General features: G+C 39.2%; 1 protein-coding gene across 1 annotated transcript in view; it reads right to left on the reverse strand.

The window, feature by feature from the left end:
• Positions 1–15234, reverse strand: part of KMT2C (lysine methyltransferase 2C) — a 200504-nt gene that overhangs the window by 32305 nt on the left and 152965 nt on the right. Inside the window, exons 36-42 of the mRNA XM_034639824.1 lie at positions 13590–13663; positions 11862–12044; positions 9585–11471; positions 8924–9216; positions 5810–7635; positions 4579–4690; positions 1455–1533 (exon numbers count right to left, since the gene is read on the reverse strand). Coding sequence (XP_034495715.1) covers positions 1455–1533; positions 4579–4690; positions 5810–7635; positions 8924–9216; positions 9585–11471; positions 11862–12044; positions 13590–13663 — 4454 coding nt within the window. The remainder of the gene's footprint in view (positions 1–1454; positions 1534–4578; positions 4691–5809; positions 7636–8923; positions 9217–9584; positions 11472–11861; positions 12045–13589; positions 13664–15234) is intronic.

The raw sequence follows: 15234 nt of genomic DNA on the forward strand, positions 1-15234 counted from the left end.
GAAGGAAAAACCCCCTTAATTTCCTAAGACATCTTTAAAGCTTTGATTTTTTACAAAAAGTAGGACGAATTTTGTGGTGACAAACTAATTTCTGAAAATTTAAAACTACCTCTGAACTGTTTTATTTTCTAGATTTTAGTTGAAAAGCAATTATGTTTGAGGTAAGGGATTACTCATCAGAAATATAATATTAGGGCAAGTCAAATATCGTTAGTACTTAGGTAGAGATCCACATAAAATCCCACTTTTTGATGAAATCTACCTGGCTTTTTCTGCAATTAAGACATAAATATGGGTTCCAGATTTACTTAAACCCACTCTATGACACAAAGTTGTTTACAAATAAGAACCACTGTCTCTAACATGCACAAAAATAAAATATACACTTATTAAGAATATTAGTCTTATTTTCTAATCAAATATCTTGTTTCTTCCAGGTAGACTGAATAAATAGTTATAAACCTAAGAATTCCCTGGCAACACTCTGATAAATAAAATTAACTTTGAAAAAACATTTACTCAGTTGTTACAAGTTCTGTTAGACATGAGCTGCACACAAGGTAACAATTATCAATGTTACTAGCAGCCAGAATACTTCAGGTAATCCTTTTAATACTGCAAAGCAGGTGGTGTAACATCTGACAGATCAGAAAACAGGGGTTAAAGAACTTGCCCAATGTTGCACAGTAAATTCATAGTGGAACTGAGATTTTTTTTTTAAACTCTGTTATGAAGTCTACGCTTTTTCCACTCTATTTCTCTTCTTTTAATAATGAAAAGAATATAATTATCAGCACAGTAAATCTAAGGCACAACTGTCATGGCAAAAAAAATTTCAAAAGACATATAGTAAGTAGCTTTCTCTCTCTCTCTCTTTTTTTTTTCTAGGCAGGTAACTTGAAAAAAAAAACACCTTACGAAATGAACAGTTCTATTTTCCTGGACATTGCTTGACACTAAACATTTAAATATTACCCTGAAAGCTGATTATTGTGAATGGAAAATAGCTTTAAAAACTAAATTATTCTAAGGAATAAACAGCAGGAGATGACTATTGACAGCAAAGTAGAATGATTATAATCATTATTTTGCAGTTTATAGCAGTTTCTACACGTCATGGATTAATTCCAAAATGTAGGACATGAAAATGTTCTTGTGGAGTTGAAGGTAAATAAAAGCAAAGCCCCAAACCCTAAGCTTTTGGTTTCCCTCCAAGTGACCTTCTAACTCGTAAATATAGAGGTCCTCTTCAGAAACTGTCAATTTTTTAACCTCAGTTTGGCTTTTCTTTAAAAAGTAATAAAATGTCTTTATTTCTGCTGAGCCGAGAATGTACTCTGACAGTGTTTTAAGGTTTCTACTGCTTTCTGAAAGTGGCCTCTCTAAGAGTAGGGTTTGGTGAGAAGCACAGGAAAGCGTGCCCGTCTCGGGTGACTAGTGACAAGCAGCAGTACCTGAGCAATCGCCTGTGGGAGGAGACTCTGCCCTTCACCAGTCTGCACTCCAGTCACGGACTGGCCCACAAAGGGGAACCTGTGAGAAGGAAGTACTATGTATCAAAATGATAGGCATTTAGAATGAAAATTATTTTAAGTGCTTAACAATTTCCTCTTCCAGGGGAGAAAGAGCAATGGCATCAAAACCATGTATGAAAGCCCCATTTTGTGGTGTATGACCACGTTTAACCTTCACCCTGCGGCTCTGAAGTGTGGACTCTTTCTACTCCTGTTTCATTTACGATGAGAGGACGATTAAAAGATTACTTAATTTCTACCACAAGGACCAAGTGGCTGAGTTAAGAAGCTAGGCTAGGCTGCTCCTGGGGTTTCACTCTCTCTTACAGGACTCACTATGCCTTAAAGTAAAATTAATTCAAGTCTTCATTTACCACATACATTCTTAGAAAATTATTTCTTGTTCCAATTATTACTGGTGGGGAGTGGGGGAATGGACAAAATAGGTGAAGCTGATTAAGACGTACAATCTTCCAGTTATAAAATAAAAATAAGGAAGGAACAGGGAGGTAAGGATGTAAAGCAGAAGCAATATAGCCAATCACACTTTAACAACTTTGTCTGGTAACAGATGGTAACTAGACTTATAGTGGAGACCATTTCATAACATAAATATCAAATCACTATGTTGTACACCTAAGACTAATATAATACCGTAAGTCAATTATTCTTCAATAAAAAAATAAAAACAATAGATGTATCTCAATTTAAAAGTTTCGTACATTTTTGCACATTTCTATATCTAATGTTAAAGCAAATAAAAAATCTGTCACTGATGAAGAACAACCCTATATTGTTAAAAATGTCTGGCAGTTGGTTAAGTGTCTGACTCTTGATTTTGGCTCGGGTCATAATCTCAGGGTTGTGAGATGGAGCCTGGCGTCGGGCTTGGAGCCTGCTTATGATGCTCTCTCTCCTCTCCCCTGCCCCCCCCATGAGCACATGCCCTCTTAATTAATTAGGCAAAATGTGACTTATTTTAATTAGAACTATAAAAACTTCATAGAAACATTACTGCTTTAATGAAAACACTTCCTCCAGAGTACCAAATGCTTTAATATATCAAGCATAATTTCCAAATTATATGTCAAGTATTACACATCAGTATTTAGATTACTATTACAATTTAGAACATATTTTTAATTTTTAACTTTTTACTCTTAACTTTTTTAAATTTTTTACTCAGGTTTTTTAAATTTATACATTAGCCTCCTGTCCCCACTACAGCACTAATCTGGAATGATCTCTGGATCCAAATACCACTCACTGTCTATCATCCTCAATCAACACAGCACAGCGCTTGACGGAGGGACTATCACCACTTCTTCAAAGCACTCGGCAGAAGAGCAAACAACATCCTAAAACATACCAGTGTATCAGTGTGTCTCTCACTGGTAGCGGTACCAATGCTGAAAGATCAGAGGTCTGATTCTGAGGCTCCCTTTTTTTTTTTTTTTTTTAACTTGAGGCCCCTACTTTAAACTAAGTGCTGAATGAAATTAGCTTTTCCGTCTATTTTGACGACAGCAACAGCTACACTATCACTAGCAGTACCATGACTTTATCACCAGTAGAATTCACATTACTTTCATAACAAAAGTTGCTGCACATACCTAATTTGGTCACTTAGATTCATCATCTCATACTATGAAATAATGGTAGGTATTAGGCCTATTGCTAAATTTGTTAATGCATTAAGAAGCACATATACCATAATTTTAAAATTTAAATAACTGTATTTCGAATATAATTGATTTCCTTGTAATGCTACATTTTTTGGTTTTGCATATAAAATGCTGAGAATTCAAAGGCTTCACTGGAATGTCAGTAACATTCATGACAAAAAAAGTTAAAAACCCCTGTGATAGAGAAACTGTGGTAATACATGCTATGTAATAATGAAAATCATTAGAAATCAGTATCTCTACTTTGATCTCAACAATGGTTCTTGACCATTTCCAAAGTATCTCAACAGCTGAAAAGAACTATACCTTTAAGGATTCCCAATTCACCTGAAATAATGTCTATCTTAAATTCATGTAGATTTTCTTTCAATTCCATAATTATCCATAATCCGTTTTGTAAAAAAAAGTTCTGCAACAAGATAATTAGGCCAAACTGAGGCTCCATGCCCACTCTTTGACAGAGATTCTTGACTGCAACATCCGTGAGAATAACTCCTGGTGCTCATCAAAAATACAGACACACCAGCACCATTTCCAGATACTCTGACTCAGGAGATCTGCGGTCAATGCACTGCAACTTTTAAAAAAAACTACCACATAATTCTGATGGCGGCCCATAATTAAAACTTAAGAAAGACTGCCCAGTGGTTAACTAATATACCTTCAGGGGTATAATATACTCTAATTTCAGAAATCCAGGGTCTAACAACTCTTATGGTCCTGTTTAATGCATAATTTCCACTTTTCTGCTAACAGCGAAAAGACAAATTCTCCAACTGCTAACTTTCAACCATCTTCTTGACTTTTTCTTTCCTGATTCAAATTCAGTTTGGGGATATTTTATTTTAGAGATGAATTCACAGATGCCTTAACCACTGAGGATCTTTACTGAAATGTCCCACTTTTTTCTCTTCATTATTCCTCTGATGGAATAAAAAATATTCACAGGCCTAAATAAACTATCTTCTTTTCTCAATACAACACTTAAATTTCTGTTTTCCTATTTCACCTTCTCATCGTCCTCTATTTTGAATGAAAGATCTCTGTCCCAAGCAGCCTTTAGTTAGATTAAAACTATTCTAAAAGCACTTAAAAGAACACACTTAAATACCCTGATTTCCTGATTAATCAAGTCAACCTTCCAACCTTTCCCCAATGTTTTCTTATGTTTAACTTGAAACTAACAGAAATTAAATCCTTACATTTGTAAAACATTTTACATTTGATCACATCCAGCTAACAACATCACAACCAGTTTAAGTATTTATTGTTCATTCCTAGAATACAGGTTTTTGAGTTACTATATGCTTTTTCTAGGAACTAGTAATAATTCATGTACTTCTTGATACACAGTAAAAATGAGAAACATCTTCACCTACCTGTTCATAACCATTGGTGGCATGCCCATATTGTTTTGTGCCATTACTTTATTTATGCCTTTAAGGGCCACCATTTTGGCTTTCATTATAGGATCTGTAATTGCATCAAAATCTAAAGAAGAAATATTTTAAAGTTACTTATTTCATAGTACTTGGTTCAAGTAACACTAAGAGGTTATTTAACTATCACAAACATCATGCCATTTATAGACCCTTACTCCTTATTATAATAATCACTGTGGAAGGTTTCTGTACTGGGTAAGAACTTAGGAGACAGTAAAAACCTCATCCTGAATCTAATCTCATCTCACAAATCCATACTTGCATAATGTTTGCATACCTCAGTCCTGCAAAAATCAGAACAAGAAGCTTGCCACATTTAAGGGAGATCGCGTAGCAATGATCTAAAGCAATACAACTCCTTTCCATCCAAAATTTTGCAATGCTGATCAGAATGGCTTCTTTAGTAATAGAACATCACGAACAAGAAATTGCAGTTCTTTCCAACACTAAGGAATTCCACTAAGCCTAGTTACCGCTTTTTAAAAGAAAAATGTATCTATTTCTTGAGGGTATACCTTTGCGATAAGGATAGGCCACTGGAAAAAAGACCTCTTTGCATATAGATGAAAAAGAAATGCCCCCACCCCCAATATGATAAAATTGGTAATTCCTACAGGACAGAAGGTCAGTTCCACTGTTTAGAAGAAAGCCTTCCTTTGACATTTGCGCTTTGATTGCAAATTCTTTTGGAGGCACTCAGGTATTTTAATTGCATTGCTATTTTATGGGGGTTTTTTTCCCCCAAATTAATAAGGTATTGGAAATAACTTAAAGAGCTTTACATGAAAAATTTTGCCAAGCATTTATCATACACCAAGGACAGCAAGAAGTTTATTTCTAACATACTTTCTTTAAATTCATCTTTCAAAGACTCTGAAAATACATGGTAATAATGGTTAGAGGGAACTGAAGGAGATGAGTCTGATTTCTGTTAAACAATACCATAAGTAATAGAAGTGAAAAGGTCTGAAACTCAGAGCTTTGAATCTCTTGATCCCTGGGAGGAATCTAAAACTCTTAACTGCTTTCATTTTAAAGCTGAATGAGGAACAAAAATATGACCCTCATTGCTCTGGTCCGCACGTAATTTTAATACCAAAATCCTGGAAGCTTACTGCACGCCACCCTAATGCCCACAGCCATTACTGAAATCCAAGGGAATTCTTACCGATATTAGGGAAGAATGGCTCTGACCGCTGACGAATCATGGCTTGCATCTGTCTCTGCTGCTGCTGTTCTTGCCTCTCTTGATCCAGAAGATCCTGCAGAAGTAGAGGCTGTTCCTCTAGAAGGAGGGGCCTCTCTCTGCTCTGCTGGGCTAACGTTTGGGGGATCATGAGCTGCTGGGGCCCAGACATGCCACTGGTTCCACACTGGTTTGTTAGAGGCACAGTGTGATTTGTAGGTTTTCCCGTCCCAAAACCGTGATTAACTGCGGACTGCCCCTGAATGAATCCTGGATTTACCTGCACACCCTGAGGAAAAGTATGGTTTACCCTAGAGACTACTGCCACATTAGAATTCATGGTGCTATCCAAAACGTGACCAGGTGGCGTCATCAAAGGAGGCGGCAAACTCGACACATGACTGGATGGTGAGGCTGGCAAAGTGGGTGGTGGAGACCCCAACGGCCTAATGTCTGCATTATCGGATTTCTCATTAGCAAGTAAACTTGAGAGAACTGGAGTTGACCCAGTTATGCTGCAAGAGTTTATTACGTCCTCAGCAGGCAGCTGAGCGGAGCCGCGAGTAGCACTTGTGCTGGAGCCAGCAGTTTCTCGATGAGCTCTCTTCTCAAGTGGGTCTGTATCACAGGACTGCAAGGAGGCCTTCTCTCCATCATTTATGTCTGTGTGAGCAGAAGCCTGTGAGCAGGGAGTGTCAACATTATCCTTACTCTCATCACTTTTCTCACTTTCACATTTGGCTTCCCCTTTAGAATTTGGAGACAGTACTTCTGTTTTTATCTCACTGGTACCCGAGGATTTTTTCCATGGAGAATGTTTATCAGGAGGAACCACAGTTTTGTCCTCCTGTTCCTTTTTTTTTGGTTCAATAGATACACATTGATTATCTATCTTATCATCAATTGGAACATTAAGGTCTAGTTCCTCATTAAACATGCTTTTCTTATCTCCTAGGTCAAGTTCTGGATCTGTATATGCAATGAGATCAAATTCTCCCGACTTTAGGAGGTCATCCAGGTTGGGATCATTAGTTTCCAAATTACCTAAAGTATCCAATTCATCTCCTTTGCCATCCTCTGTATCTAGATTTAAATTTTCAAGATCTTCATCATCCAAGTCTTTGACTTCAACCCCTTCAAGATCTTTAACATCTAGTTCCTTTACAGATGGGTCATCAGAATCAAGTTTTTCTTCGAGACCATCAGAAGACTGGGTAGTTATCTGTAAATTATCAGACGTTGTTTCAGCTGGTGTAGATGTTGACAAAGAGGCCTCTGAAAATTCACCACCTAAGGGATGACTCAGAGACCTCATGACCATAGAAGACGAATGCGCAGGATGACCTTGGTCTTGTTGAGATGGTGGCACTTGCTCCATATTTGGATGCAAAGGTAGCTGAGTCTGTAGACCTTGAGAAGGTCGTCTCAAGGGCTCTGTGTGTCTAGGGCCTGGAAAGTCGGGCCGGTGAATGAAGTTTCCATGTCTTGGATGAGAAGGTGCCTCTAGAACACTGCCAGGAGAAGCAGTGAAGGGCAGCCGTGGCCTTCCATCAGGGGCCCTATGCCTCAATTCGATAAATGCTTGGCCCAGTATGTTATGCTGCTGAACTGGCAGACTCTGTGGTGGAAAATGTTGAGGAAGCCCAACTGGATTATTCATTTGTGAGTTATTTAAAGGCCTCGGCATATCTACAGATATGGATCTTCTCAGCTGCGGAGGAACCCCAGATCCTTGTATTTGTTGAGGAGGTACAAGGAAGCGTTCCTGACTTGAAAGGGTACCATGACTACCTCCTGGAAATCCAAATCTAAAAAAAAAGAAGGTAAATTGTTAATATTAAGAATCATATTGAATTTAGAGTTAGGTTGAAAAAGGGAGAGCTTTAGATTAAACTCACATACAAAATTAATGTTGCCAAATACAATGACTTAGCAAAACAAAATTATCTTCACCATTAGAAAGCACTTATAAAGTATCTACATGCAAGTAATTTTTGCTAAGTACCCTATAATGCTCACCATTATCTAAGCTCTAAAGGCATACAACCTAAGACAACATAAACAAAGACAAACTAACTGCCAATAAGCAGATGGAATCAAATGTTTAGAAGTAAGCATAATACTGCTAGAGTTAAGAGTCCCTTTTTTCTTTATTTAGGGAGGCTGTAAGGGAAGGCTGATATGGGGAGGGATGCTTGAAAAAGGCTGGTGGTCTAATGAATTATACTAGAGACACAGGCCTCTGTCCTTGAGAAGACAAAGGCACAGGTGTGATGGCTGGTTAGACTAATATATTTGCTTAAAAGGGATGAGGACAGGAGGCAGTAAGAAATAACGAATGCTAGGCATCACCTGGAAAAAGGTAGCAGATGAATAAATTATAGGACTACTTTTATTATTTATACTATACCTCATTCTAGAAAGAATTAAAGGCAATTTATAAATAAATATGAAACAGAACAACAGGCATAAATTATAACTGAGGAAGAAAAAAGGAAAATCAAGCTAAGACTATAACATGGAGGTAGACATTAGACTTAAAAAAACACATACACGACAAAACCAAAGCATATCCTGAAGAATTCTCTATTATAAACATGTTTGGCTTTGACCCTTGTACCAGCCATTTCACACAAACAAATTAACAATACCACTAACTTTACAACCCTCTCTCATCAAGAAAAGCTCCTAGGGGAAAACACCCTATCAATTTGGAAATCTCCAGTTATTTACAATGTAAATTAAAACGGAAAATCTGGGGAGAGGACAATATTCACCCCCTCACATCACAGAAAGCTTTCACAGAACGTGGCAATTACATGCTAGAGACCTGACTGGTTGATAAACGACTTCCCTGTGGCCACAATGTAAACCTAATACAGTCAATACTTAATAACAGAGCGAAGGTTTTAACAGTCTGTGGAGTTCGCAGAGGTTAAAAAAAGAAAAATCCATGACCTCTCATTAGTGGAAAATAACACTGATTACCTCTCAAAGGAATCAAAAAGTAAAAAGCACTAACAGTGTCTTAAGAGTAATGTCATTTTTCTACTTCCTTCTACCAGTTTAAATCTGGCGTGAAATTAAAAGCATTACCTAAATCCATGAGGTCTCATCCCCATACCAGTAACGTCAGGAGGATAGGGTCCACGTGGATCTTTTGGGAAAACGGCATATCTCGGTCCTAGAGGAGGGACAACAGGTGATCTGATGTTCCCGGGATAGGGGGGTGGAGGCCTGCTAAAAGCCTGGCCGATGCTCTCAGGCTGCCAGTGCTGCAGGGGCGCCCCATGAGGCACTGCTGCTGGATCCTGTGACCCCTTCTCCTGTCGACCTGCCATTTTCTTCTGCTGCTGCTGCTGGAGAATGATTTCACGTAACTTCTGCCGCTGGATGGAAAGAAATGAAAATCACGGGGAATTCTTAAATATGAAAACTTTCAATTTTATGATTCTTGTGTGGCAAAGAAAAGGATACAAATTATTACTTTGTTTTTATTACCTGTTGAATAGTTAAGTATAACTGGTGTTTTATCAAACTTGCATTCGTTGGGATATTCTAAGCAATACCATAGTCACATATTGGAAATATTAGGACTTAAAAAGCCATTAGTTCATTATCAGAAATCCCCGAAAAAGAAATTCTACAGAATAAGATAAACTTTAACATCTGTGTAGAAATTACTCAGTTTGATGAAATGAATAGCTTTCTCAAATAATACATTTAAAACATCTGTGAAGATATGATGTATTTTTACCTGTCTCAATTTCTCTGTATCTGCTTGTGACATATTTACGGTATTCTGTGTATCAGTGACTCCTGAAGTTGGTACAGGTCCAGGAAGATGGGAGACACTGGAAAACTGTTGGCTTTGAGAACTCATTGGAGAGTTTGAAGGTGCACTGAAGCTCCCCTCTGATCCAGGCCTTGACTGATCAACAATATCATGAGCAACTTGACTTGTTCCAAAAGAGTCAGACTGAGATCTTGGAGTCATTGGAGGCTGATCATAGGGATCACGAGTAGCAGATGGGGAGACTCGGCTAAACGTGTCTGAAATACCAGGTCCAGGTGGCCTAGGCGTTTGGGAACATGCATCAGGTGGCCTTATCAATGGGCCAGATAAAGCTGCTCCTCGATTTTGTGCTGCTTGCAGGAAAGGATCCTGATTTGGCATGAGGACTGGTCTTGTCATTGAGGACCTAGTAAAACCCTCTGAAATCCTTGGCCTTGGTGTCGCTGGTGGCTGAGAGTAAGGAACAGAAATCCCAGGTCTTGGTGTTCCAGGGGGATGGGCATATGGATCCGAATGCCTCTGATTAGTGGCAGATGTAACAAACAAGTCTGCCTGTGTAGATGGCCTTGGGGTTGGTGGCTGCTGACTGTAAGGATCAATCGTGGGGGGCCGGGGAGTTCCAGGAGGTTGAGAGTAAGGATCTGGATTGGAGCGAGATGTTCCTGAGGGTTGGGAATAAGAATCTACAACAGGTCGTGGAGTTCCTGGGGGTTGGGAATATGGGTCCTGAGATGTTGGCCTTGATATGGTTCCAGGCTGGGAAAAAGCCCTTGAAGGATGGGCAAAAGATTCATTCACTGCTGGATGTGGGGTTAGGGGAGGCTGGCTATATGGGTCACTTGACTGGTTATGAGAAAAGTTATCTACAGGTCTTGGTGTCAAAGCAGGCCTTTCATAAGGATCAAGAGACAATCGCCTTGGTGGCTGTGACACTGATCCGTAGGGGTCCTGGGAAGATGGAGGGGGCTGCATTGGAGTCTTGAAAGGTCCAGGACCACCATCAAGAGGGGCAGGTGTCAACAAGGGTCGTGCGTATGGGTCAGGTATCCGTTGTCTTTGAAACACATCTGTCCTAGGAGATGGTTTAGCAAAGTGATCATTGGTTCCAGCTGCTAGGGGACCTTTTGCAGTTTGTTCAGAAACTACAGGAGACCGGGGGAGGCCCAAGGGTTTGGGAAACTGCTCTGTCATGATAGGTCTAGGTGTGTCTGGAGGCTTTGCATAGGGGTCACTATTTGCTGTGGAGGAAGAACATAAATCTCTGACTGGGGATGGCCTGTTTGCTGTTGTTTCACTCATCTGAGCAGGCCTAGATACTGAAGGGAGAGGGGCACAGTTGTCCGCCAGCGTAGCAGAATTTCTTCTGGGAAAGCTATGGCCCCCAGGAGGTGGTCTTGGCGTACCAACCATTTTTGCGTAAGGATCCATTGGAGATGGCGGTCGGGAGTGAGAAGATCCCGGTGAGAACACCTGCGGGGAGGCTGGCTGACAAGCCTGAGACTGCGGCAGGCCCTCCTGGATGGGCACGCGGGACGGGGTTGCCGCAGGGGGAGGAGCCTGTGGTTTTACAAACACATCATCTGACGATGCCGAGGTGGGGGTGCTGGGCAGCTGCTTCGTAAACAAGTCTTTGTGGAATGACTGCGCAGGAGACACATTTCCATTGCCAGGCTGGGGGGTCAAGGGGCTCTGCATCCCACTACTGGGTGTGTCTGAGCCGGACTGGGCCAGGAGGGGCTGGGCCCCAAACTGCTGCTGCTGCTGCTGCTGCTGCTGCTCATTCTTGACCTGCTCGAGTTTCTGCGTGGCTTCAATTTTAGCCTGCTGCTTACTTTTCTGACGCATTTGCTATGAAATAGGAAAGAAAAGGCAATCACACGGCTGAGAAAAAGAGCGTAATGGTCAAGGGAGGAAAAAAGCGACAGAAAATTAATTTGTTTGATGTCATCAGTTACCAGATTGTGCCCATATTAGATTACAAATTCCTGAAGAGGAGACACGCTCATCCATCACTGTGCACCTCACTTATGCCGACGGCAATATACCGTTTATAATATTTCAATGAATGTCCCAAATCAACTTAAATATAGTTTACTGAGAAAGGGAAGTCTATTTTTAATCTCATTTTTATATTCTAGTAAGAGCTATCTTCTGAAATAATGACACAAACTGCTCTCCTCTCAAAATGTAAAAATGCAATTTATAAGCAAATTATTAAAATAAAAAGTAAACACATACCTGTCTAAATTTCCATTCCTGTTCATGTTCTGATTCTCTCTGCTTTAATGGATCTTTAAAGAGGTCCGAATCAATTCGAGAACCGGGATCGATGCTGTCTTGCTGTTGCTGCCTCTTCAGGGGATCACTTGACATCTGTACTTTATTAATGCGTAAAGCAGCCCTGTTATCTCTGGCTTTTTGCTTTGGAAAAAAGGAGAAGAAAGTTATCTTCCTGCAGATTTAACACGTTTCAAGAAACAAAAGGAAAATAAAGTAAAACTATGATAAACTTTATACAAAAAAAAGTTGGGTTAAATAGTTGAAAAGAGCTTTCAGACTCTCATGTGAAAGCATCTGGACACTACCCCACCTTCTCCCATTTTTAAATGCATGTCACCTCAGTGGAGGATGGGTTTCCATCTCTCTGTCTGAACCAGGCTCGAGAACCCAGTAATCTACTATTTTCAATCCTAATCTTCACAGACCCTTCAAAAATGGAAAAAGTAACCTCTCTCCCAATTGAGAAAAAAGGAAAATATCAAATAAATCCTCTAAATCTAAAATCCGGAATTTGAAGCTTAGCATTAAAGAAAACAACGGAGAAACACTAAAAATATCCCATTACCTTACTACAGCCAAGCTGAAACAAAAAAAGGCATTACCAACGTATCAAAAACATTATTTTGCTTTACGCGAGCAATCATTATCTCTGACAATATATACACTGAAGGCCAAGTTGGAAAATGCGTATATTTTTCAAAACAATAATGTCCATTTAATATGCTTTAAAATGCAAGCAAGGATTTGGATTCAGCTGACAGTCTTAATTTGGCTCTTTGGGAGAAAATAATTCACTATCTGAACTGTGACTCTTATTATAAAATATCCTGACTATTCCTCACCAAGTTCGTGTTTCAAAAGCTCCTTAAATGTGTCTAGGTATGTCTCTTTCAAGATACAAAGAGATTCTTTACTAAACCAAACACAAAAAGTGCTTATTGTGGAAGAAACTGAGGCACACTAATGCAGCCTCAAAAATTAGTACTCTTTCAAAGAGATAAAAGAATTTTAAAAGTGAAATGAGGGGACCTGGGTGGCTCAGTCAGTTAAGCATCTGCCTTCGGCTCAGGTCATGATCCTGGAGTCCTGGGATCCAGCCCCACATAGGGTTCTCTGCTCAACGGGGAGTCTGCTTCTCCCTCCGTGTGTGCGCTCTTTCTCTATCTCAAATTAATAAATAAATAAATAAAATCTTTTTTTTTTTTGAGTGAAATGAATTAAACATACTCCTGAAATAAATGATTTCGATCTTCAATGTCCTGTTTTTTTTTTTTTTTTTTTTAAGATTTTATTTATTTATTTGACAGAGAGAGAGCCAGAGAGAGAGAGAACACAAGCAGGGGGAGTGGGAGAGGAAGAAGCACGCTCCCAGTAGAGCAGGGAGCCCAAACGCGGGGCCTTGACCCCAGGACTCTGGGATCACACCCTGAGCCGAAGGCAGATGCTTAACGACTGAGCCATGCAGGTGCCCCAATATCCTGGTTCTATTAACTACCTTCTGAAAATGCCACATTCTACCTTAAGACATAATTAGGAAATCACTATAAAAACAAAGCTGCTTATTAGTTGTGCAAATATTAATACGTGTTTTGTGCAATGGTAAATCTTTTTATTAACCTAAGGCAATAAAAGTAAGGTCCAGGTATTGTGTTTAAGAATATGATTCATGGGAGTTTTGGTAAATACCACATAAGGCGCTCTCTCCTGTGAGCTCGCTTTTCTCCACAGCTTGGCAATCTGCTTCACTCTAGTCGTCCAGTCTGCAACAGAAAAGTATGGTGCACACATTTACGGAACTGAGGTCAGGACGCACCGCCATGTGGTGCTGACAGCTCAACTTAGTCTGGCTGTGTCCTCATTAAATGAGTAGCCTTAAGTTCAGTTCTTTGTGTAGCATAAAGTTCCAGGCACACAGTAGGCCAAACAAATATTTGCCGAATGAAGTGTTGCCTTATTAACCATCTTACTTGTAGAGCGGGGAAGCTTTTAAATCGAAGGGGCTAAGCAGCCAAGATAAAGTTCAGCCAAACGTAACAAGTTCCCTCAACCATGTAAGGTGCTACCAGGACCAAAGCTAAGCGTTTTGTAAAATTATCTGTACTCAAGAGAAGTCTATCAATCTGACCAAAAGTAATCATAATTCATAATTATAAATAAGCATCTCACCAGCATTTGTGCCCAACAAAGATAATGGAAAACTAACAATTTCAAGCCATTTCTATGAAATTCACAGTGTCAGGACAGTAAACAAAATGAAATATGGGTGAAATCAACAGTGATGAATGTAGAAATGACTGAGCCCATTATTAAAAAAAAAAAAAGCTTCAAGAAAGCTTATGAAAATGGAAATGAAAACCGTGACATACCAACAGCCTTAATGTACCTCATGAGGTTCTAGAATCACACGGTAAAATTATTAAAGAAAATTACTTTAAAAAAATCATAACTCTAAGGATAATTTACATTGATACAAAGTGACTTAACAGAGCCAGATGTGCTCATCTGTAAACAGCAAATAAAAGTGGGATAAAACAGTATTTGAAGAGTGTGTATACTCCTTTAACAGACAACCCTGTACTAAATCACTGATTTTTATTGTTGGATAAGGTAGCACTTACTTCTATACATAACGAATAAAGTATCACAAAGACAGGTGTCATCTGTAAGAAAATCCACTTCTGGGTAACCCCCTGGTAATTTACAAGAGCTATGTGCTGACAGCAGGGAAGCTACTGTGAGACACTGGGCTGATGACCTTTTCCATCCTGGTCTGTCTGGCAACATGAAGTTAACCATAATTAACCAATGTTTGCTTACAAATATTCTACCAATGACATTCCATTAATCCAAATAGTTCATCCTCTGGTTAATCAGAATTTTCAAAAATGGTACCTTTATACCATCTGACTTTTTCAAACAGGCTGGACAGTTGGACAGAAGGGGAAATACTACTGAGTTAGCTTGGTTGGGAAAAGACTCCTAGAATGGAGTCTGATTTAGCCTAATAATACTTTTGACTAAATGTTAAGTTTCTGTTCTAGGATTTTTTTTTTTTTTTTTGGTAGAGTTACATATGTAACACGATACTGAGTTCCACATTTAGGAAGACTGCTAAGAGCTGGAAAATAGATTATTTCATTAAACTGGAATTAACTTTTAGGAAATATGCAAATGGATACAGTGTCTAGGGCTGAGAAAATGCAAGGTATTTCCAGACATCTATGGAATTTCACATTGTACAGAGTCATACCGGAGGAAATTTAGTGTTGATACACGGACTTTTCTACTATAGTAACAAAACAACCAACAAACAGGCATTATACATGCAGAA

Source organism: Ailuropoda melanoleuca, chromosome 1 (assembly GCF_002007445.2).
Source record: "Ailuropoda melanoleuca isolate Jingjing chromosome 1, ASM200744v2, whole genome shotgun sequence".
Classification (NCBI taxonomy): domain Eukaryota; kingdom Metazoa; phylum Chordata; class Mammalia; order Carnivora; family Ursidae; genus Ailuropoda; species Ailuropoda melanoleuca.